This window comes from Podarcis raffonei, chromosome 6 (assembly GCF_027172205.1).
Source record: "Podarcis raffonei isolate rPodRaf1 chromosome 6, rPodRaf1.pri, whole genome shotgun sequence".
Taxonomy (NCBI): Eukaryota; Metazoa; Chordata; class Lepidosauria; order Squamata; family Lacertidae; genus Podarcis; species Podarcis raffonei.
In genome coordinates this window covers 57141320-57166118 of record NC_070607.1, presented here as the reverse complement: position 1 = coordinate 57166118, position 24799 = coordinate 57141320, and the positions used below count along the sequence as shown (strand labels likewise).

Below are 24799 nucleotides of genomic sequence, written 5' to 3'. Positions count from 1 at the left end.
CAAAACTCTATACATGGCGACAAACTAAGCAGCCACCATGGGAGCAATTCAAAGCAACTGTTTAATGCATACAGAGCTAAAACTGTCCATTTTCTAGCACTGAAGGCAAGCTTCAAACAAACTAAATTAACCAGGATGCAATGTAAAAGATTCAGATTGGGTTGAAATTGCTGGACAGCACCTTTGAGTAATACAGGTTTCTGGAGGAAGCTTTATTTGGTTTCTGCCTGATGGACTCTTCAGCAGCTCAGTTCTATATGGATTTTACCACTAAGGTGACTGAATAAAATATCTCATTATGATTGCCCCCATGGATCTAATTTATTTTCCTTGCTTTGAACATAATTGTCTGGGGTCCAAATTGTATATGATGGCAGCAGGTTTGCCCCAACCATGTCTACCATTACTTATTGTTGAACGAAAAGCTTAATGGGGGGGGGGGCTCCTGTAAGATGTGGTTCATCCAGTTTCATCTATTTCTGATAACTTCTACTAATTAGGTACAAAGTTTCAGCACTTCCTAAGCCCATCAGTTCAGAAATACGTCCATCTCTGATGGCCTGCAGAGTTGACAGGTCAGATACAGCACAACTGGCTACTTTCACTAACCACAGTAATGTTACAGGGGAATAGTGATGCACATTCATTCCAGCTCATTTCCTGCACGGCAGTGCCCAACTCGGCTCATGCTCCAAGAAGGTTAAGCAAATAACTTCTTGCTATTTATTTGCAGCTTATTTAGAAATCTCTTGACTTGTTTTGGCTAGTTACTCTCCAACACCAATGGGTTATAATATTATAATAACCCGAACGCAACTCCATCTTTTTCAATGAACGCCCATGTCATACATCCCATACATTTATATCAAATGTGGTGGACATTGTAGAGCAGCCTTTCTCAACCTGGGGTCCCCAGGCCAGAGCTCAGGGATGATGGGAGTCCAACAACATCTGGGGACCCACAGGTTGAGAACCACTGTATGTAGAGCAATGGCTTAACCAAAAATAAATATAATCTAACCCACCCAGAGCACATTCTGCATTGACACATCTGCCAAGACACTTCTGTAGCTCCCGAAGGCCCTGCAAGCCTGATATACTGCAGAACACGTGAGCAGTCATTCTAGGGTGCACGATCAATTTATACACAACATTATGTCTTGCACCCGGTGCCCTGCATGAGCTGAGAGTATGACCCAAAACACACCCAGAGGAGGCTGGTGTCCATTGGAACTGGTAGGGCACAATAAGTGGAGGCAGAGGCAATGATGGGCAAAATCAACTCATTCTGGTTTTGTCCATATCATCCCCCCTGCTGAATTTAACGGGAAACTCTGACACTAAAGTGGAAGGGGGTGAGAGGAAGTGCCACCCACTGGACTTCAGGCAGGCAGGTAGGGTCTGGCTGAGGGTAGACTGAGGTTGGTGGAGCAGTGCTCCATTAGCCTCCACTGCACCCAAACTCTCCTGCAGTTGCAAATTGCAGAGGAAGAGTGGTAGTGTCTGACAAGCTGCCTTTAGTAGGAGCTTAAATCGCCATTATTGAACTTCTCTTTGGGGAACCCCTAGTATGCTACCAAAGAACCCCCAAAACAGCCTGGAAGCCACTAAGTGAAGTGATAGGAGGAAGCCACCAACATGCCTGTTCTAAAGTTTAATGGATTTTGAAGACTCTGGGAAAACAGTATTAGAGCTGTGTGGATCAAGACTTCTTAATTCTCAGAGCATTTCAAAGGGATTTGGGTGGTCAGACTCTTTGAAGAAAGCCTTAGAGCAAAGAGCACAGATATGACTGGGATTCATTGGTATTTAGACCTTTCTATTTTCGGGATCAAAGATTTTGTTTTTTAGAGTGCCAACAGTTTTGTCTTGGAGCTTTAAAAATATTGCATATATTACTATGCGTGCGGAAGGCAATAGCCTTGGACTGTGAACTCCACTGCTTATCCTGGGCAAGCTGGAGGGAAATGGAACGGAATTTGGGAGAGGCCTGGATGGATGGAGCCTGCGGTGCAGATAAACAATAACACCAGATTTCTCTCAAGCAGAAGTTCTCAAACCTTGACATTCCAAGGCTCCCAAAATAATACCAATAACAACAATAAAGGCAAAAACAATGAAGAAGCATCTAAGGGTTGTGAGCTCAAGACAATGACCTTCTTCTTCAGCCTTTGTCTGATTCCTGCTCACTGCAAAAGGCTCATTTCATTGGATTCACCATGGATACAAGTAGTCAGTTGTGGAAGCCATCCCAAGTTGGTTTGGGTAACACATGAGGTGGGTTGAAGCAGGTGCCTCAGGTGGTGGAACTGCAAGAGGTGCTGCCCCCACAAGTGTCCTAACCACCTCAGGGAGAGGGAGGCATTCCAGATATCCTTGCAGAGTTTGCCTCCCCCCTGTTGGTGAGGCTTTGCAAGGGCCTTTCCTTGAGGGGAAGCCCTTGCAGAGCCTCATGTGCCCCTCCATATCACAGGGGCTGCAGTGGGACGTTTTGCCTTAGGCGCCAAAGCGTCTTGGGCCACCCCTGGGTGAGTATTTAATCTATCAGTCAGTCAGTTAGTATTAAGAAGGTATACGTATCTGCAACCTGATTAGCTTTGTCACCTAGTGACTGGCAAAGAGAAGCAACCGGTCTTTTTCCTGTCTTCTTCCAGCTGCTTCATCATTGTCTCATCTGCACTGTCCCATCTTTTTATCTATCCAGTTATTTTTGGAGTTTATTTGGGAATGGCCCCCTGATGTTTTGGGATCCTCAAAGCAGGACCAGCAACCATAGAGCAAGAATGGAAGGTGAAGGGCATCAAAATGACCTGAATATCTGGAGCACCCAGGTCTGCGTTAGGAAGTGTTAGGGGGAAAGAATGGTCATTAGGTGGGTTGGGCAGTTGGCTGAACTGATTGCTGCACACCCCTCCCCAATACAGCTGGTGGAATAAAAGAGCTAAAACTTCACTAAACTGAGACTTCCATCTACAGGAGGAGCTGAATATTAGCATGTTGCTAATATCACTTATGGGAAGGAGCGAAGAATTTTGCAGAATTCTTTGCTGGTTTATCTGGGAGTAGGATTTGGGACTGGTCTGGTGTGGCCTGGCAACTGATCTCACACTTGCTGAGCTGCTGAGTGCTAGTGGCTGAGTGCCACCTTGGCAGCTGAACATCAAAGACAGTACAGACCCCCTGCCAGTGCACCATGGGTAAGCAGTTCTTCCACCCATCCAAAGAGAAGATTTTATTTCAGGGGGGAGGGTGTTAAAGGCCCTGGAAATTACGTTCATGCTGGTTTATATTATCCATTTATGTGGCTAATAATTTTCAACTCCACATTTTAAAGAGTTGGGGGCCTTTCTTGCATTACCCCCATGTGCTGAGCAACAGTTCCTTTTATGTACAGGAAACTATGGTATGTGATCTGCTTTTTCTATTAATGTTAATCATTTTTAATTATTCCTCCCTAGGTTTTTAGCTGTTCTTATTTTATATGTTGGCTGCCTTGAGTCCCAGTCAGGGAAAAGGGCAGGGAATGAATGAATGAATGAATGAACAAGCAAACTTAGAAATTATTATCCAGACATTGTTTTCTCTTTTTCCTCACACTACTCCGGAACAAGAATGAAGTCTTTTGCATTTGGCAAGTGGAGAAGAATTGCCTTCCAAACACTCCACAATATTGGGGTTCCTAGATTTGGGGGTGTACCTGTGCCAAATTACTATAATTACTATACATGGTGTTAATGGCAGAAAGATTACATACCCATATACATGCACATGTCTTCAGATACAGTGGCAGATGAAGTTAGTTCACTTTTTGATATTCAATGAGAATTCACAGAGCACATACTAACTGTTCTTCTTGTTGTAATGAGGAGGACCATGTATGCCCTAAGAGAGGAAAGGTAGGATATAAATTTAATTTAATTTAACTTCATAAGTAATAGAAATATTTGCAGGAGGACAAAAACAATTACTGGGGCACTGATGATGAATTAAAAGAAGTAACCCACAGAGAGAGAATTACTTAAAAATAAAGGAATGGGTTGTTTGAGCTTCCTCAGCAGAGACAGTATAAATATAGTTCAGCTGACATTGGTCAGTCCCACCTCCACAGGGTGCAAAGAGATCAAAGAAGACACCCATTCTGAAAGAGAGACAGTGTGTGCACTTAAATTCCTCAAGGGGAGATCTCCAGAAGAGAATAAAGCACTTTAAAATCCTTCCAACCCTGCCAATATCTACTGAAGGAAGAAAACACAGCACCAAGGATTGAGCTGACCAGAGAGGCAAGTCAGTCAGCCATCCACCTCTTTGATCGGTCCAAAGGTACAGCTAAAGAGAGAGGTGTGTGTAATTGGAGGCAGACTGAATGTCCGGTGGGAGGCAAGTCTCACACTTTGAAAATCCTGGCTTTAGAAAGCATAATCACAGATGAGGACATTTAGCACTAAGGAATGGGTTGTTTTTGTTTTACCTTACTGTGCTGATTTATATAGCAGTTGAGTTTGTTAAGCATTTACCTTAGACATTAGTGTATTGGAATGTTTATAACAAGGCTGCAGGCTTTAATCTATGATAATAATGCTATCAGGTTGTGTGTCAGCAAAAAAGATGGCAATTTCTTCCAGCCTTTGTATAGGTTGCTAGTAAAATATGCTTGCTGAGTGGACTTGGATGGCCAGTTTTTGCAATCCAGAGCGAAACTGCTTTACCATTTGAAATGTGGCTAGTAAAAGAGACAAGACTTCGTTTTTGCAGCTGCAAAGGCATACTATCGCTTCTGGGGAACTGGTGCTGCTTTAAAGATTAGCCCGGTCTAAGCATCAGCTCCTTGCAACTCCCTCACCGTGCTCAGCTGAGATGTTTGTAGATAAACAGAAATGCCATTAAGGCTATGTACACATCAGCAGCTTGAAACACATTAACATTTCAAGTCACATTCTTAAGTTACTTGTACAGACCCACGAAGAGGTAGATGTCTTCATTTGATACCCATTACATGATTTGTTTCCCCTGCACTAAACTCCAATTCACTGAAGTGGTTGTCTGCATGTGTGCAATGATTGCCTGAGGTATACACATCTCTGCTTAACTGGCTTCCATTTTCAAATTGGATTGAACCTGATTTGAGGGAAAGCCCATCAAACAGGAGTAGTTCTCAAGAAGCCACAGAATAATCATGGATTGTGGCTAATGTTATATCTACTCAGCTTCAAATACCAGCAGTGAGAGTATGCTGGAGTAAGCCGTAATGTGTACACAGCCTAAGGGCTTATTCACATCTTCTTCTTCTTCTTCTTCTTCTTCTTCTTCTTCTTCTTCTTCTTATTATTATTATTATTATTATTATCATCATCATCATCATTATTATTATTATTATTATTTGCTCCAGGGCTTTCTCAATGAAAACCCACTCTTTAAATCTGAATTGGAACAAACAACAAGCCACAGAAAACCTGAATTGCTGTTTGTTGCGCTTCAGCTTTAAATAGTGGGGGGGGGGTTGTGGGGAAAGCTCTGGAGCAACAACAAAAGTGAGCTTAGACATGGAGCTTCAAAGTACAAACCTGTGCCTGGAAAGAGGAGGAAAAAAATTAAGTGTGGATAAGCCCTATGGCTCTTCTCGGAAGGGAACAGCCATCTAAAAGGCTGCTCCTCAAACTTCCTTACCACTTGAGGAAAGGTAGAGAGCAAAACACTGTTAATCAGTACAATTAATCAAGCAGAGCTTGATACACTTAAAATACACTTAAAATACACTTAAAGGTAAAGGTACCCCTGCCCGTACGGGCCAGTCTTGACAGACTCTAGGGTTGTGCGCTCATCTCACTCTATAGGCCGGGAGCCAGCGCTGTCCGCAGACACTTCCGGGTCACGTGGCCAGCGTGACAAAGCTGCTCTGGCGAGCCAGCGCAGCACACGGAAACGCCGTTTACCTTCCCGCTGGTAAGCGGTCCCTATTTATCTACTTGCACCCAGAGGTGCTTTCGAACTGCTAGGTTGGCAGGCGCTGGGACTGAACGACGGGAGCGCACCCCGCTGCGGGGATTCGAACCGCCGACCATGCGATCGGCAAGTCCTAGGTGCTGAGGCTTTAACCCACAGCGCCACCCGCGTCCCATCTAAAATACACTTACGTCCCAGTTAATTACTGAAGCTTATATAAGGTGCCTTGGGCCTTGGGGTTCCAGTATGCAGACCACAAAAATGCACCAGCTCCATCCTATCTGGGCCAACTCTGATGAATAAAAGGGAGAAGCTGATTTTCCTTTATGTTCCTTATATGTATCTACTGTAAATTAGCAGGGAATTTGGACGTGGAAAATATTTTACACATACGTGAATTGGCCCTCCTCCTTCAGAAACATATTTCATGGGGAAATATATAATATTTACATTTATATTGGTGTTATCAGGTTACATTAAAGTAAAAAGGTAGTTGGTTACGTTCACGCACTGATTGAGGTGTTGTGATGAATAAACCAAGTTAATGCAAAACCGTTCTTTGGGTGGATCACAACATCACAAAATAGAAGCAAGCTTTTGATTCTCCAGAAACCTTCAAGCCAGATGTTACAAAAAGCAGTAACAAACAAAAACAAATTGACCTGGTGTTAGAGCTATAAGATCTGAATTTAGATGGGAATTACAGACGAAAGCGGCACACTTGCCATGCAAGCTACACTTTCTGAAATTCCTTCTTTTGCACAGCTCTTAAAAGTGCTGGAACCCTGATTTCTTTTGCATCTGGCCTCCATGGTGCATTGTGGGCAGGTGGCAACATAGAGCACTCTGAAGGATGCTCATGTGATTCTTTGACAGCATGACTAGCATTATTAGGCCCAGTAACACTGCTGCCAACTAGGATGAAAGGCAGATCTGGCATTGTGTTATATTCAGGGCTTGGTTCTTAGATGTTATTTGTCTGTTGGGTGGTTTACTGCTCTGGTTGATTCAATATGCTGTCTGAAAGCAAAGACCACTTTTTCTGCTACCACAAAGAGCTATTATTTTCTGGGTTAACTAAAGAATTTGCTACAGAACATTTGAATAGAGACCGGTCTGGAGTAGCAATAGCCAGTGTGGCAAAGAGTTGGGAGAATCTAAGGTCAGGAATAGTGTTGTGTATGTCATGGGGAGATCACGTGAAACTGATGGGTCTTGGGACATTGCAACCTGTAGCTGTAGGCATTTTCTTGAGAAATGTTAATACTGAAACGCCAGATTCTGCTGCATATTTTTCCCCAAATACATTGCCATTTGCAGAACTACAGGTTTCATTGCTTTAGCCTCTATTTGCATGGATGAAAAGAGACTTCATTTCTAAACAGGACAATTTATTTTCACATTTTCGGCTCCATCCCCAAATTCAGATTATTTTTTTCATTCCAACTTCTTTGCATCTTCTTGATGGGAAATACAGGCAGCAATAGCAAGAGTCTGTTAAAAACAACAACCAGGGTTCCACTAACTTGTTAAACAGAAAGAGAGACTAGAAGTGCCAAACCCTGTGCGAGGAAAAAGGAGAGAGAGAGAGAGAGAGAGAGAGAGAGAGAGAGAGAGAGAGAGAGAGATGTAGTTATTTATAACGCCAAGCAGCTTTAAGGTCTTTTCACTCTGCTTTGCAAACTGCCTGCTGCTTGGAGGTCACTCCAAAAAACATCACAGCAGAGCCCATGGTCTTCCAGCACAATATTTGATCAGGAATCTGGGTGGGTACCAACCTTGGCAAGTTGAAACTTGCACCTACATGCTCCATAATACACAAGAGGATCACACAGGCAAACTCTGAAGCTGTGGGAAAAGGTGTCTCTGAATCTAGGTGAGTTGATTTCTGAATTGCATATTTTGTGAGAGGATGTTTGAGCAATCCCTGGTACAAATGGGCCAAATGCAATTGCAGCATCGTGCTAACTTAGGAGGTCAGCACATGCAATAGGATGAGTAGCAAGGGTACAGACCTGTTTTGATTATTGGGGAAGGGAACATTTTGACCTCATTAATCATGACTTCTCTTCCTCCGTAATTTGTGAAATTCTTGGCAGTGGGAGGCAAGATGAGACACACACACATCATCTTGCCAGATCCCTTTGCCTCCCTCCAGTTTATGCCCGGGACACTGTGTACCTGGCTGCATCATTTGCATCAAAGTGTAGTGCATATTGGTGAAAATGAAACCAGGGGGAGGAAAAAAGAATTGTTAACTCTGAATTATGACTAGTATGTGAAGATTATCACTGAGACATCAGCTCTGCAATGTTCTACCTAAGGGATCAGAATCTCAGTTCAGATGATTGAAAAAAATTAAATGTGTTCCTTTAGTTTAATGACTATTATGAGTCTTCCTTGGCCAGTGTGGTTGTGGAAGGACACCTAGAAAGTGTGTAGCCGATGGAAATGAATTTCCCAGAAATGTGGCTCTTAAGCAGAACCACCAGGCAAGAGCTAACCTCTAGGAGCACCCTGGTGGAACAGAGACCTTTCCAGAGCTGCTTATAAAGATGGGCATTCAATAGTGGAGTGGTAGACAGTTGATTTTTTGATGGAGAGAGATGTGGAATGTGTCCATTTTCCAAGCAAGGAGAGGAATGTTTTATTTTTTCAGGCAAAGTGACACTGGGTGGTATGAGTGGTGCTTTCTGAAGAGCTGCCTGCATGCCAAGCTTCTCCAGTGTACAGAATCTAAACGCTCTTTGTAATTTTCCAAATACAGTTGCAGGTGCTCACGTACATGCAAATAAAAGGAAGGTCTTTCCATTCAGTGTTTGCGTGAGTGTGTGCATATAGCAAATGGATAGCCGTTATTCAGAAACTGACTGGGATTCTTCCAAGTAGTACTTCTTTTGTAGGGATATTTTTCGCCCGCTCAGAACTCAACAAGTAATATATTTTTTTTGTTGCTTGGAAAATGCCCACCCCTCCCTCCTAGCAAGTTCATCTATGTGAGTGGTGTTGTGGAAAGTGGCTGCATAAATATTGTAGGCATTGATTGGCAAGTGGCCGTTTTCACTGCCATTTTATGGAGCTCTCTCTCTCTCTCTGTGTGTGTGTGTGTGTGTGTAATTTTCTCCCTCTTCATTGTAAATATTTTATTTGTATTCTTCCATTTTTCTTTTAAATATCAAATCAGGCCCTTCTCTTTATTGGGGGTGGGAATCCTCACAGGGCATAATAGGAACTTACATTCATTGATTAAGCAGAAAGGGGAGAGCTGTAGGGGAGGGGATGAGGAGGACATGCAGAGACATCCCATTCCCCATAATAACCTGGCGTGATGCCAGCACATAGGAGGAGGAGGAGGAAAACAGGGTTATGTCCCAATGGAGAACTCTCAGGGTCTGAATGCTTTGCACACATGAAGAACCTTGTACCCTTCACTGCTTTACTGTGATTCTTTTGAACTTCTTTAGAGGCTTAGTGCTCCCTAATGTACTGCTCATGCATAGAGTGTTAGAACTTAAACTGGTTGAAGCTTACAATTTCCTACCGCTGTTGAATGGGAATCAAAGTATTATTAGTATGCTGTTATGGCAAAGCTTACTGTCTAATAATAATAACCTTAATAATGATGATGGTGATGATGTAGTGTAGAGAATTGGGAAACCTTTCGTATAATTTTTTTAATACTTGAGCAAATTATTCAAAAGATCTATTCGTTGGAAGCCTAAAATATGTTATAGGATATATAACTGTACAGAGGCTGATTTTGGTTATATAGCACTAATAGGACATGGATAATAATTTATTTGTAGCTGTATTTTAAAGAAAACCAAATTTCAATATATAAAGAATTCTGTGGACTTATACAGTGGGACTTGTGTCATTAGGAACGAAAAGCTCCCTTGGGCTTTTCATTTGAAGACGCCCTTATAGCTCTGCCACCTGGGCTTCCATCCTTGTTTCTTGCAGTGGGAGTGCTATGCCAGGGAGCCAGCACACCGGCTGAGGAATGGATCATAGAAGCCAGTAGACTATAGCTTCTTTGTCTCCTGTGCCAGGATTTTAAAGCAAGAAGCTACAAACACACGTCAGTAGCAGGCCACAGGATTGTACATCGAAATAAGGAACACTACAGAAGCATGGAATCCATTCTGTGAGGTTCTATGGACAATCACTAGACTCTGCAGGGTTAGCAACATGAAACTTAAAGTGCTCTTGTTTCAGACATTGTAATCTGAATACTAGAAGTACTTTATGGGCTTGAAGGCTCAGTCACGTCACAAATGTGTCTCTTCTACTTTTAAGTGAACCCCCAAACATTTCACTGCAAGGTCCACATTCTGAATTATGTTTCTGCTGGGCTAGTCATCTGTTCTATGGCCTTGGGCAAGTCCTTCAGTCATTGTCTTGCTCACCTGGGCCCACTGAAAATTAGTCTCCCTTCTATGGTGTCAGAGGCAGCTTCCACATCCAGCAAAATGAAGTGGTGAGGCTTTCAGGGCAGGGTTGAATGTTTTGATACTCCCCCATGAAGGGGGGAAAACTTCCTGGTAGGTATAATACTAGCACCTAAAACTTTTGAGCCTTTGCTATGATTAGGGAAGGGAGGAACATGTAAGCATGCAATTCTGCCTGTTAAATAGCTATATATTATACCTGCAGCCTGACCTGAAAAGCTTTACTGCTTGACTATCTTGATTGCATAAACAGGCCCTCTGCAGAAATCAATCATGCTTAATGCATGTGTGAAGCCTCAGCCCCCTTAACATACGTTTGTGACTGCTATTTAATTTGTGTATCCCTGAGTTAACATTTTCTGCGGTTGATCTTTCCCTCTTCCTTGTTGCACCTTTTTCTTTAGGTTGGTCCAAAGCTTGTGGCAACAATGCACTGGGCTTCTGTTCTGATTATAGTTGGCCTCTGCCGAGTGTCATTGAGCCAGTACGACGATCAGTATGAGGACATGGCCTGGCTGCAGCACTATTTACGCAGCCAATCCTCTTCCTACAGCTATTCTCCATATTATGAAGATGAGGTTCCCCCATATTCTTCTTACTCTTATGTGCCAGCTGGGTCCTCTGTTGGGGAGCCTGTCCCTGAACCACCTGTTTCCAGGGAATGCCCCCAAGAATGCGAATGCCCACCCAACTTCTCTTCTGCTATGTATTGTGACTCTCGCAACCTCAGGTATCTTCCTTTTGTGCCTTCCCGGATGAAATACGCCTACTTCCAGAACAACCAAATCGGGGCTATCCAAGAGGGAGCCTTTGACAATGCTACCAACCTAGAGTGGCTTGCGTTGCACGGCAATCAAATAACCAGTGAGAAAATGGGAAAGAAGGTCTTCGCCAAGCTCAAGAACCTAGAGAGGCTATACCTTGACCACAACAACTTGACCAAGATGCCTACCCCTTTACCACGGTCACTGCGAGAGCTTCACCTGGCTTATAATCAAATCTCCAAGGTGCCATCCAATGCTCTTGAAGGCCTAGAGAACCTCACTGCCCTCTATCTCAGCCACAACCAGATCCATGAAATTGGTTCAAACCTCAAGGGGTTGAAGTCTTTGATTCTTGCAGACCTGAGCTATAACCAGCTCAGGAGAGTCCCCGATGGCCTTCCGATTGCCTTGGAGCAGCTGTATCTGGAGTATAATCACATACAAACTATCCCCGATGATTTCTTCAAAGTCTCCCCCAAGTTGCTCTATGTACGTCTTTCTCATAATAGCCTGACAAATGAAGGAGTCTCCCCCAATGCTTTTAATGCAAGTAACCTCCTGGAGCTAGATCTCTCGTACAACAGGCTTCAGAAGATACCACGAGTCAGTACAAGCCTTGAGAATCTCTATCTCCAAGGGAACAAAATAAATGGTGAGCAACAGCATTCTGGATGTTGAGTGATTTTAGAGTTGCATTTTAGTGATTTTAGAGTTGTATTGGAACACAATATGCAGGCTATTTTTTAATGGCAAAAACAGAGTAAAGTGATTTGGAGAATCTAGATTAGGGACCAGTGTCTCTCTGGATGTTGCTGGATGACATATGCCACATTCCCTGACCACTGGCCATGGTTGATGGGGCTGGTGGAAGTTGGAGTCCAACATCTGGAGGACCACAGATTCCCCACCCCTGGCCTACACTCTGCCCCCTTGGCTCTTTGGAAAGCCAGTGTCATTGTTAAAGCACAAAATGAGAGCAGAGTAGTTGAAACCAAGAACAGTGAGTTTTGTTCCTGTCTCTGGATTCCTAGGTCACGTGGTATGGGGGGGCATCAAAGGGCATCCCCACATTTCCAAAGCCCCCACATACTCAAGAAGGTTAGGGCATAAGCAGAAAGCAGAGAGAGGAACTGTGTGGGAACCAGTAGCCCTGCCATGGAGGAGCAGACAGGTAGATATTTGTTCCCTGCCACCAGCCCATCGGCCTGGCAAGGGCCCTGGAACTGGACATGGCTGGAAAGAAATGGATCAAAGGCATGGAAAGGGGCCCTCTAAGAGAGGCATAGGCAAACTCCAGGTGTTTTTGGCCTACAATTCCCATGATCCCTAGCTAACAGGACCAGTGGTCAGGGATGATGGGAATTATAATCCCAAAACATCTGGAGGGCTGAGTTTGCCTATGCCTGCTCTAAGAGAAAGGGGCTACATGGGGAAAGAAAAATAGCAGAGAGGGGCTAGGAGAGAGGCAGGGAGAGAAAACCAAACCAGGGGACCTTTAGAATCATAGAACTGTAGAGTTGGAAGGGACCCCAAGGGTCATCTAGTCGAATCCTGTGCAATTCTGGGATCTCAGCTAAAGCATCCATGACTTGTTCAATCCAAGGTCCACATTGTCTTCTGGGCAACCTTCTGAGGCCCACATGCCAGTGGTGAGCAGAGGCAAAAGTGAGCAGAGTAACCAATGTGAATCTTACCTATGTGCTGTAAGCCAGCTTCTACACACACTTACAAACTCTATTGTCTCTATTGCCTATCCAGGCAAGCAAGAAACAATATCTGTATTCAAGGGCACATTCCAGCCAGGGAAAGCATTCAAGGAGGGTGCAAAGGAGGGCCAGTGAGGTGTGTGGCCTGGGTAGAAAGGATATGGCTGAGATGGGGGGCAGGTGTCTTGGGGAAAGTCCCAAGGGCCAGATTGAAAGGACTGGAGGGCCGCATTTGGCCGCTGTGCCTGAGGTTCCCCATCCCTGGTCTAAGGACTCAGCTTCATTAGTAAAGAAAATGCATTTTATATGCGTTATAACACTGTGACAGAGCAGAGTGGGAGCAACCTCACTCCCTGTGGTTGAGGCCAAAAAGACCAAAAACTTCCCCTGTTCCACCCCATCCCTCCTCACACATATGGCCTGCCTTTTCCCACAGTGTTTCTCTTCTATATGCATTTTCCTACCATGCTCTGATCAATACAAGAAAGAATATGGTTCCAACACCAAGTGGCAGCTTCCTTTAAGGTGGGACTTATTGCTGCGTTGTTATTATTTTTTAGCATCTAGCATATGATTGTTCAACATGGTGCCAGTCATCATAGATGCCAGGGACATGCTCATGATTCAAGGAGAAATGAGCATACGGAAAAAAGAGCCACACAGCCGGTGAAATATAATGGGTGGTATTCTGCTCCCATGTACACATGGGTGTCTTAAAATGATGAGCACAAAAAAGGAGCAAAATAAGTAAGTTTGTGTAATGCAGATTAGATAGAGAGCAAAACAACTTCTTCATCTTAAAATGAAGATTAATTTGTCACATAAGAATCAATTCCGTTTCTGATTGACCTAGCTTTGCATAGCTGTTGAAGGATCATGGTGTTAAGCCTTCAGACGAATTATTGGTTTTGCTTCATTCTCCAGGACTTGAGAAGTACTGCTGTGCATTTTTATTCAGAAGTAATCCGCAGTGTAATAAGAATTCCTTCAAAATAAGTGTACATAGGACTGCAGCTCTAGCTGCCTTTAATCTTTCATCTGCATTGGAATTCTCATCAAATGGTTAACATTTTATACCCTTCCTACAACAGGGCTCTTGTAGATGCATTAGCCCCATAGAATCAGAGTCCTAGAGCAGGTGGAAAAGAATAATTTTGTATGGGAGAAAAGTCTAAAAGCAGAATTTGTGTGCCACTTTCAGCAATGTTTGGGTGCTGCTAAAATGTCCACATCTGGAAGAGTCCATAATTAGTTGGATATCTTAGTTTGTACATATCAGAGGTTCTATATTCACATGAAATAGGAAATTGCAGTGTCTTACATACTGTGAGCAAATGCTTCAAATTTACTTCTCTTGCATGTGAAGAGGAAATGTGAGAACCTGAAAGTTGATGCAATAAACCATGGTTTAGTATTATGTCTGAATGTGGCCCATGCAAAGAGATAACCTTAGCAACTGTTACTCTCCCTTGCAATTATTATTGACTACTATCCTTGGACAGTTAGAGGGTGTGATCTTAAGTTATGTGGAGATGGCATGTTTTTATAGCATGAGTCCACAAATGGCTACTAGTACTTACAGTTATTTACTTACAAAGCTCTTTTATTTGGAGATCATATGCAGATGAGTCTGGGTACTGCATGAAGAAAGCTGATGCTGATGCTTTCAAGACTGATGGCATTTCTAAAATTAATCAATTTTCTTTACGTCATTTTGTTATTTACCGATAGCTCCAGATTTGCATGGAGTCCAATCTGGCAAATCTTCAAATCGGACTCCATGCCGCATACAAATCAACATGTCTGGAACAGGGAGTGGGGAGCCTGTGTCCCTCCAGATATTTTTAAACTCCATATCCCACCAGCCCCAGCCAGCAGAGCCAATCGTCAGGGCTGATGATAGTTTGATTACACAACACCCAGATGGACACAGGTTCACCACCCCTGGTCTGAAGAGATATACATTCCCTATTGGTTGGTTCGCACCTGTTGAACTTGCCAAGACTTAGGCTCCCCACAATAAAGGCTGACTCTGCTGTTTAATCAAAAAGTGGTGCCATCAGTTTTGGGAAGGGAGAGGCACAGCTTTGCACTTGAAACAGCTTGACAAGTATTGCACTTGTCTCAGTGTTTTGCTTCAAATCTGTGTGGCAACAAGGCAATCTCTCTGGATTTCTCTTTATTTATTCACTCATTTTTCAAACCATTCTGTAGCTGACCTTTAAAGTTTTTTAATGAGTTTCTCAGAAGACCTTTGCTTTTTTCCATAGCAAATGAGGAATGCTGCAGAGCAAAAAGACTCAGTAGCTGAGTTCGTTTTTATATATATATAGCCCTGGTAGCTGCTGGGCTTTTAAGTTGATGGTGTCTTTATCTCTTGGCCAGAATGCTGTTCTTTTGAGGCACATCTCAGATGAAGAATAGCCATTTGTCTTTCTCCAGCTCCCTTTCATCTGAAAATCTGAAAGAGGTTCACAACCTCTACACAGATAGGTAGCCGTGTTGGTCTGCCATAGTCAAAACAAAACAAAAAAAATTTTTTCCCTTCCAGTAGCACCTTAAAGACCAACTAAGTTAGTTCTTGGTATGAGCTTTCGTGTGCATGCACACTTCTTCAGATACACTGAAACAGAAGTTGCCAGATCCTTCTATATAGTGAGAAGGTGGGGAGGGGTATTACTCAGAAGGGTGGTGGGAATGGGTGATTGGCAGATAGCTGTGATGAGCCTGTTGACGACTCTTAATGACTGCAATAGGTCTTACAGGAAAAAGCAAGGGGTGAGAAGGTGAAAAATGGCTTTGTCATGGAATACCCCTTCTGAGTAATACCTCTCCCCACCTTCTCACTATATAGAAGGATCTGGCAACTTCTGTTTCAGTGTATCTGAAAAAGTGTGCATGCACACGAAAGCTCATACCAAGAACTAACTTAGTTGGTCTTTAAGGTGCTACTGGAAGGAAAAAAATTTTTTGTTTTAACCTCTACACACTTCTGCTTAGGCAGAAACTGGGCAGCAGCTAGGAGACAAGACTGGAAGTTGAAGGCAGTTTGAAATGAGGGACACTGCTCCTGTTGTGTACATTCTGCCACTTTTGAATCTGGTAATTAGGTTTTGCAGGGATTTGTTTTGTTTCAGAAATCTACTAGAACTGTTTCAATGCAGGCAACATAGCATGGCAAAAGAGATATGTATGCATGGGAAGTGAAGCCTCACACAAACTCCTTTCAACTCCCTTGAAAAATATTGGCTGTCTCCAGCCTAGAGATGTTGGAGCATTCAGATGAAAATGGAAACAAGAGTGTAAATTGGCGATGTTTGCTGATTTGTCTCATGTCTAGAATAGAAACAACCCAACAAATACAATCAGTATTCACTGTTGTTGTTTTCAGTCTGCAAATGATGCATAACAACATCAAAACTACCCCCACCCGATTTACATTGTGTTTCATTTCCATTAGAAATGAATGGGAAAATGTAATGATAATGTAATTCATGACTGCAAATACAACTTCACCATAGCAGACAGCAAGATGACTAACATATTTTTGTCAGAACCTGAACTGCAGCTGAATAGAAACAGCACTGCCAAATGCAGAGCAGAGCAGAAACCAATGCCTTCTTAAACCCCTGTACCAGCCCCATGTCCTTTCCAACATATCCCATACGTTATATGATGACTATGAACTTGCCCCATGGTCATGATGTTTAACAGCTCACAACATCAGTGAGCCTCCCTCCTTTTGCTGCATGCAGTTATTAAAGCAGGCATGCAGGGCAAGGGAAGGATGTGACCTGGGGAGAGTGCTGAGGGCCAGGTAGAGATGCCTGGAGGGCCACATCCAGGCCCCAGACCTGAGGGCCACCCCACCCCCCATTAACCAGATAACAATACACTTGTTAATGCCCATATGATTTAGGTTTCCTTTTCAAAAGTGTCAGAATCTGTGCAAACAAGCCTGTGCACTGAGGGAAGTGATCCTAAATACACCTATAGGGCAGGGGTGGAAATCTAGGGCCCCAAATGAGTAGTATGGACCCCAGACGCAGCAGGGTTGACTTGCCATATTTTGAATCAGGTGAAGCAACACACAGGGGCCCCCGTAAGCCCATTAAGTCCAGGGCCTCAAGTTACCTAACTGCACCACTGCTAATGGATGCTAAAAATGACTCCAACTAGCATATGCTCTGGTCAGCACCCCTACCAGAAAAAAATTGTAACAAAAGTGAACTAAACCATATGCAAACTTACTGTTGTAAAAGACGTGAAGAGTTAGGGGAGAGATTATTGAGATTTGCTACTGATATTCTACTATATAGTGCCATCAGTGTGTGTGATGCTTTATAAAACACAAGATGACAGGTCCCTGCCCCAAGGAGCTTACAATCTAAGATATTTAGAAGGTAACAATCAGTGTGAACATGACACTATTCACACACAGTATCTGCAACTTGGGATCATCCACTAATTTTCAACACACTAAAGGAATTACTTTTCACCAATACAATAATTCACTTGGGAGATTTATTGTCAAAAGATGTTTGTTCAGCCATGAGAGTAAATGTATTTGCAAATGATTCTACGAGTGCATGGAGAATAGAACTACCCTTTGATTCATGCTAGCCAAAAGGTCAGTCACCAGGTTCCAAGAGAGTGTGGTCTGAAGGCACATGGGATTTGCTGAAGATAAGCAAATCAGTACCTGGACTGTAGAGCTCCTGCAAACCATATGTTACACCACCATGGGTTTCACGGTGGAAGAAAGGCAGGATATAAACCTGGGAAAACAAATAAGGTATATATTTAGCAACCAATAAAAGATGGATCTCATGCCTAGGCAGCAAGCTTGCATATGGCATCAGTCAGGCAACTGTGGGAAGCCAGAATGCTTTCATGTGGACTGCTGGCCTGACTCAGCCAGCATGGCAGTTTGCAATGGCCTTGCATACTTCTGCTCTTCCCCAATTCTCGTCTTGACTCACTCTCTACATTTTACTTTCCATAAAGAGTTTCTTGCACAGCAGCAATCATGCAAGGCATATCTGGCCCAGCCAGCAGCCTTACCCTTCCTCAACAAAGTGTGAAAGATGGACTCTTGCATTTCCAAATCTGTCCAGTGTTATACTGCCCTTACAGCATATGCAGTATTTTTCCGGTTTTAAAGCAGGAGCAGCTGTTTCAAGGAAATGTATAAATTTGCTGCCAAGTTCTAGACTTTGGTTGCCCTCTGGCTGCTTATAAGAAGCATTGCAGCAGGACACACACCTCCATTAATCCATTTCCCCGCACTTCGTCTTTGAATCTTTCAGAGTTCACTGAAGGATTAGGGGTGCTTCTATTTAAAAAACAACAACAGAGAGGGATGCCAGAGCTTGAGTCTAGCATTCTGCATGGTCTCCTTGTATTCTCTTGACAGCAGGGAATCCTTTTCCCAGAGATATTTCAGCTTCCATAAAGCATTGCTGTCCTTCATATAGTGCCCATCGAGATGCAAAGCACTTTATGGAGTAAACAACAAAAAGACTGGGTCCAATGACAGGAGAAAGGCAATAAATGAATGGAAGTAAGATGGGAAAGAGAGTAAGCAATAAAGTAATATACTAGTAATATTAGTTCATTTACACAAAGGCTACATTGCACACCATACATATGAAGCACATTTAAGGCACATGACTCTCCCCAAGAAATCCTGAAAATGGTAGTTTCTCACAAAGCTAGAATTCCCACCACCCTTAACAAATTACAATTCCCAAAATTCTTTAGGGGAAGTAGTGCGCTTTAAATGTGTGGTGTGTATGCAACCATTGTGTTAACTAGCAGCAGTGCTATTTCTCTAGAAAAAGAGGTGCTGGAACTCACCATGAACGCCTCCCTTGTTCTCTTTTAATGGCAATGGCACTCACCTGAGAGGTGCCGGAACTGTGTTTTGGTGAGTTCTGGCTGGGGGAAAAGCCCTGATTAATAGTAAGAATACTTTTTAACCCTTCTTTAAACTTCTGGATGCAGATCTCAAAGTGGCATATTGCATACGAGAGAGCCTAAAGATGGCCCCAGACTGTCACAATTTTATTGGAGGGATTCAAGTGTATTGGAAATTTTGATTTACACAATTAAAACTCTGCCATCCTAGCACAAGAAATCTACCTTAAAAAGATCCTGACTTTTTGTGGTTTGGAAACGGATGAGGAAATGCTTTGAAAATTGTGGGACAAATAAATGATTAAGAGAAAGACATGTAAACACCCCACAAACCAATCAGGATTAATATTCATTGGCACATAACCACTGTAAACAAATGGGGGAGGGGAGCTCAAAAAAGAATAGACATAGACTAACTACCATGCAAACTTTGTGCAAGCAAATCTGGTTGAACGCTTAATAAACACCCCAAGAAGAATTGCCGGGGTAGATTATTTAACAACACTGTCATTGCTGTTTAGCTTTACACTACAATAACCACTTTGTCTATCATAGAATTGTAGAGTTGCAATGTAGGGATCTCAACTAGATCATACATGATAGATGCCCCCCACCCAACCTCTGCTTAAAAATCTCCAAAGTTAAGTATTTTTGACTACTAACATTCTGTAGCCAAGTGGACAGTCGCGGCTTTCCTCAGCCCCGAACGTTGGGAGAAGGCAGGGGTGAGGGGCAATTCCACAAGAAATTACAGCACAAACAGTGTGTACTGATGTAATTGACAATTTATTTTCTGGATCCCAGTTCCTCTGGGGAGGAGGAAAAACTGTCTCTCAGTCTGAAAGATGGAACTGAGTTGAATTCAGAATGCAAAAATGCTACAGTGTATAAAATGTCCCAAATCCCTGGTATTTGTGATTCTTCATGGAATAGGGTGCAATTTAAACTGTGATTTCTCTATCATCCATGAAAATGGCCTAAAACGTTAGGCCTTCAAAAATATTAAATCCTCCAGCAGCTCCTGCTGTGTCAGCTTTATGGCAGGAGCTCAGCAGACTAGCTAAAGAAAATCTGCTCTTTACTCAGGCTTCATCCTCGCAGAGACGTCAAAGGTCAGTGTGCTGAATTTCCAGCAAATTACCATGATAATTTTACATACGGTACCTTTTCTTCTGCAAAGCAGGTGGTGAGAACACTACTCTTGGGGTTTATACAGTTTTAGGATAACTGAAGCTCCTCAGGAACCAGCTCATTCCTGAATTGGGAATTAGATACTCATGCGGTTGTTTGCCTGGGTGTGCATATAGTTCATATTAACACTTGAAAAGCACTAATCCAGGCATTTGGTTAAAAGAGCCGAAGTGATGCAAGATTCCTTTCTTCTTCTTCTTCTTCTTCCCAGAATTCACCATCAGCAGCTTCTGCACCATCGTAGACATCATGAATTTTTCCAGGCTACAAGTTTTGAGGTTGGACGGGAATGAGCTCCGTCGGAATAACCTGCCCTCCGACGCCCCACTCTGCCTGCGATGGGCGAGCGTAATAGAGATTTAGCCATTGCTCCGGATCCTTTCCTTAACCCCTTCCCTCCTTACAAGGCCAGACCCCTCCTGCGATCACACGGGAGAGCGGAGGCCGACATTCTCAATTTTAACGCTGCTTCATTTGACTCAGCTTCTGCATTTGTATAATGTAACGGGGGGGTTGATAAACTTGATCCAACAGATGCTGCCCCATTATTAGCCAGTCAGGTGACAACAACTATGCAGGCAAAAAAAAATATTATTATTTTTTGCCCACCTTCTTTCAGTCTCCTGTTCTTCAGCAACTAATCAGTTATCTGGTCTTCATGCTGTCAGGCAGCGTGTGTCTCTCCATTTAGGTGGGTGGTAAGGCAAGCTTTTGTTTCATTTCACATGTATAGCTTTAGAAGTTTGGTGCCAGCTGGGATGCCTTTGGGATTTGTTTTTCCTTGTAGGAGGGTCGCCATGAGAGAAAGAGTGTGTACACGGTGGGGGCGGATGAGATTGAATCCAAACAAAATGAAAACAGATTAAACAGTTGCCCACACAGCAAGGAGCAATTAGAGACAAGAGGGTGGGGAAATGGGAAAAAGAGAAAAGGAGAGAGAAAATTACTAACATGAGAGGATCCAGGTCTTTAGCTGGTTTTCAAAGATGAATAGAGCTCCCCTGGTGATGACTTGGCTTTTTCTCCCCCTCTTTTCACTTTATTTGGTTTTCTATGCTGATTAAAAGTCCTACAAATAAATGCAATAACGTAAATTATCTAATCTTAGCAAACTAATATCATCCACAATGTGTTCACAATTTACCCTGGAAAGATACAAATGTATTCTGATATTCCTGCGGTTCCAGAGGGAGCAACTTCCCCATTCTTTACCATCCTTACATTTTCCTCAATTTGACAACCATGTATTATTCTCCCTATTGATTTTTAATTCTTATTTCTTCCAGTTTTGTGTAATCTGTAATGTTGTTACAGAAAGATTTAATCCAGTGGGGATTTTGACACTGTTGCATTTAGATAAATAGCAGCCATTGGATCAAATAGTAAAAGGGTCCCCACAATCTAATATAGCTTTTATTGTTTATACGTGTAGGTCCATCATACATGTATAAAATTTCCTCTGTCTGTACCATAATTGTATGAGGAAAAATCCTTTCATTTTCAGAGGAAATAAATTTTTATGGATTTGTAAATTTTTGATAGCATTAAGCCTAGTTGGGGCTTTGAACACACTGCATATCATTAATCTCTTCCAACCCAGACAGGAAAGAGTTTTTTTCCACCCTCTGCTATAATGCAGTTCAGTTTATTAGCCAGTGCTTGCAGAAGACATATTACTTTCCATGCACTCCTTGGGTGCATATAAAGAATGCTGCAGTTATTGAAGCAACATTCCTGGCCTGTTATAAAATACAACATGAGCCAAGTTGGCATTAAAATACCTGGCAAGGCTCACCATCATTCAGTAAGGCAGATGACTTGACTTGCCAGCATAGCATGAGAAACTGGGGGCTTTATAATTGTACTGCTCTACAAGTGCCCATTCAGGTATTGCAGTTCAATAAAAGTTGTATCCCAGATTGTTTTGTACAGCAGAATCCCATTCTAGCGTCCCATGTGTTTCATTGCATTTGTTGTAACTTGTTTGCTTGGCTATAGAGTCGTCTCAGCTGAATTTCATACACATGGCAGCCCCAAGTCTTGCTCTAAGAATGTATGGTTCTTTCGTCTCGAGGTTCTCCCTCCTCATTCACTCAATCCTTTCATTTGTGTGTGGCTCACGGAGGAGAGGAGACGTAGAAGGAGGAGCAAGTGAGTTTCACGGGGATCTTGGGAAGCTCAAAATGCCATTGAAACTGCCTTGTGTTTAAAGTGTATGCTGATAATATAAAAGAAATATATAAAAGCATGAATTGTAGATATCATTACTGATCAATAAAACCCTTTTTGTAATTGCATGGGATGCCTTCGAAACTACCATTTACCAGGTTAGATTTGAAATATCTGGTGTGATCAAGGAAACAAATGAAGCTTCCCTTGGATGATTGGAAGAGATTAAGGTGGAATCTACATACATATAAAAACTGTTCTGAAAATGCTTTTTTTTAAAAAAAAAAAGTTTTTAAAAATACATTGAATCTTCTATAAGGCTCACCGTCGCTATCTAGTGTCACATTTTATATTGCACTTAAAACACGCTTAAAATGTTTGATTTGCAGCTGTATAGTTGAGTCCTGAACTTGTTTCTTCATAGGACATTTGGGGAATCAGATACTTGTATTTGTAGTTACTGTGTCCCTTCTCCACATGCCCACACACACACGAGCCCCAGCTCAGCAGGCCCGGCATGAGCATGATCAGTGTAGACCACATAGACAAAGGAGGGAGATCTCGCTAGGAAACTTCTCATATCACATTTTATTCTCTAGGAAAGGGGTCTGGTACTGCATTGCAAACTTTTTGCTTTCATGTTTATGGCCAGACTGGAAGTGCAGCAAGATGCAAAGACAGACACACCTTTAAAAGGGTCTGGCGATCACTGTGGTTATAAAAATATGTTTCTTCACAAAATATCCTCCTGTTCGTCAGATTATCTCCAATCAGTATTCACACTGGAAAAGTTCTGCTTTAGAAACTGAGCCAGGATTGGGAGGTATTGCACTGTGAATTGCCTTATCACTGCACCCATTTGTCTGAAATTTGTCAGGCTTCATCTACTTATAAAAGTAGCTAATGCAGCTGCAAATTGCATCCAATCCTGTCAAAATGTAAAAGAATTACAGCTATGACAAAATAATAACAATAATAATAATGGAAAATACAACAGTTCAGCTGAAGAAAAGAAGTGAATTATTTCCAGATAAGTGTGCACAGGAATGCAAGATAAGGTACCTTGAAGTGAATAGCAACTCGTTTCACACGCAGCAGCTGGCAAACTTTGCCTTCAACTGTTAAGTATGGTGACATATTTCTAAACAATACCCACTTTACCAAATGGGCCACTGCTATTTGGAGTTTGGAAGAGAAACCACAGAGACATGTGCTGCTTTGTGATATCTGGTCTGATTCACAGATAGAGAACATAGATGGAGGCAACTGGCATACACACTCCTACCAGGCAAAAGAGATGCTATCCACTAGCGAAATATACCTGCACCCTACCCCCAGATGCCTCCAGCTACAGCCCTCTGCCTGTGTCTTCTTGTCTCTGCCTGCCCCTGCAAAACACTGCTGCTTCTGTTGCCTCACACACAGAGACTTTATGTCCATCTCCTCCTCCCAGCAAGGGTGAGGGGGAAAGGTTCACTGTTGGCCCCACCCATTCAAATCACTCCAAGTCCTTCAGCTATTTCCTGACCTTTTAAATTGGTTGGTAAACATCAGCTGCAAGGTTTAGGATAGGGTTGCCATATTTCAAAAACTTGAAAGTTGTTGAGCCAAGAAAAAGTGACTTGCCTTTTGAAAATTCCTCCCCGATGTCAGTTCCGCCTTTGAAATCCCAGACGTATGGCAGCCCTGTTTAAGAATACAATATATACAGTAAGCAGAGCTTTCAGCAATCTGCAACAATGACAAGTGAAGACTCTATCAATACTGCTTAATTAATTTCTAGAAGCTCAGGTTCATATGTGTCTGAAAGGAATATCCTCTGATCTAGAAATCTGCAGACTTTATCTGTGTACTAAATGTGGTTTAAATGCATTCTGATTTTGTTCGTGGGTGTTTTAAACGCTTCAAATAATCCTGGATTAAGCCTTGGCATTGAAACAAGATGCCAAAACTGAGCTTGGCACAGATTCCGCCATGCCCAGTAGCCATTCTTGGTGTGGGAATAAGGGTGTTGCAAGGAACCAAAAGCATCCTTACTTTGATTTCTGAAATGCAGGGAGGTATACAATTAATAAGCAACAGAAATCATGTGATCTAGTTTTGCCCTCTAGTGGCAGAAACTTGGCACTTGCAGCAACATAGCAAACGCTTCAACATTGAATAAATCAAGTTTGTTTCTTATATGCCACAACCCTACAAGTTAACATACTTACTCTTCAGCCTCTTTTTGAACAGTACCACATGTCTGGGTTGCTGCCAGTGGAATTGTGTGTGTTCTCCCGGCTGCGTCAACTGAAATATAGTGTCCTGGTCAAGGTAAGTAATAATACCACTCTATTCTGCCTTGGTCAGACCACACCTGGAATACTGTGTCCAGTTCTGGGCACCACAATTTAAGAAGGATATTGACAAGCTGGAATGTGTGCAGAGGAAGACAACCAAGATGATCAAGGGACTGAAAAGCAAGCCTTATGAGGAAAAGCTGAGGGAATTGGGTATGTTTAAGCCTGGATAGGAGGAGACAGATATGAGATATGATAGCTATCTTCAAATGTCTAAAGGGTCATCACATAGAAGATGGAGCAAGCTTGAAGACACTGTCTACTTTAGCAGGGCGGCTCCATCATGGGTTGCAGCACTGAATAAGTCAGTGAAATTA

The 24799-nt window shown here is 42.6% G+C and overlaps 1 protein-coding gene across 1 annotated transcript; it reads left to right on the top strand.

Annotated features, from left to right (window-relative positions):
- The first annotated feature begins 7587 nt into the window (after positions 1–7587).
- On the top strand, positions 7588–22268 carry FMOD (fibromodulin). Its single transcript, XM_053393160.1, has 3 exons — positions 7588–7816; positions 10796–11807; positions 20183–22268. The coding sequence occupies exons 2-3, from the start codon at positions 10820–10822 to the stop codon at positions 20332–20334; spliced, it is 1140 nt and encodes a 379-aa protein (XP_053249135.1). The 5' UTR covers positions 7588–7816; positions 10796–10819; the 3' UTR covers positions 20335–22268.
- Positions 22269–24799: the final 2531 nt, after the last annotated feature.

What these genes read in the sequence shown, in the direction of transcription:
- FMOD (XM_053393160.1), top strand. Translation starts at nt 10,820, where the DNA reads ATGCACTGGGCTTCTGTTCTGATTATAGTTGGCCTCTGCCGAGTGTCA. An exon ending in CCAAGGGAACAAAATAAATG is followed by an intron (nt 11,808 to 20,182) that starts GTGAGCAACAGC and finishes TCTTCTTCCCAG; the next exon opens with AATTCACCATCAGCAGCTTC.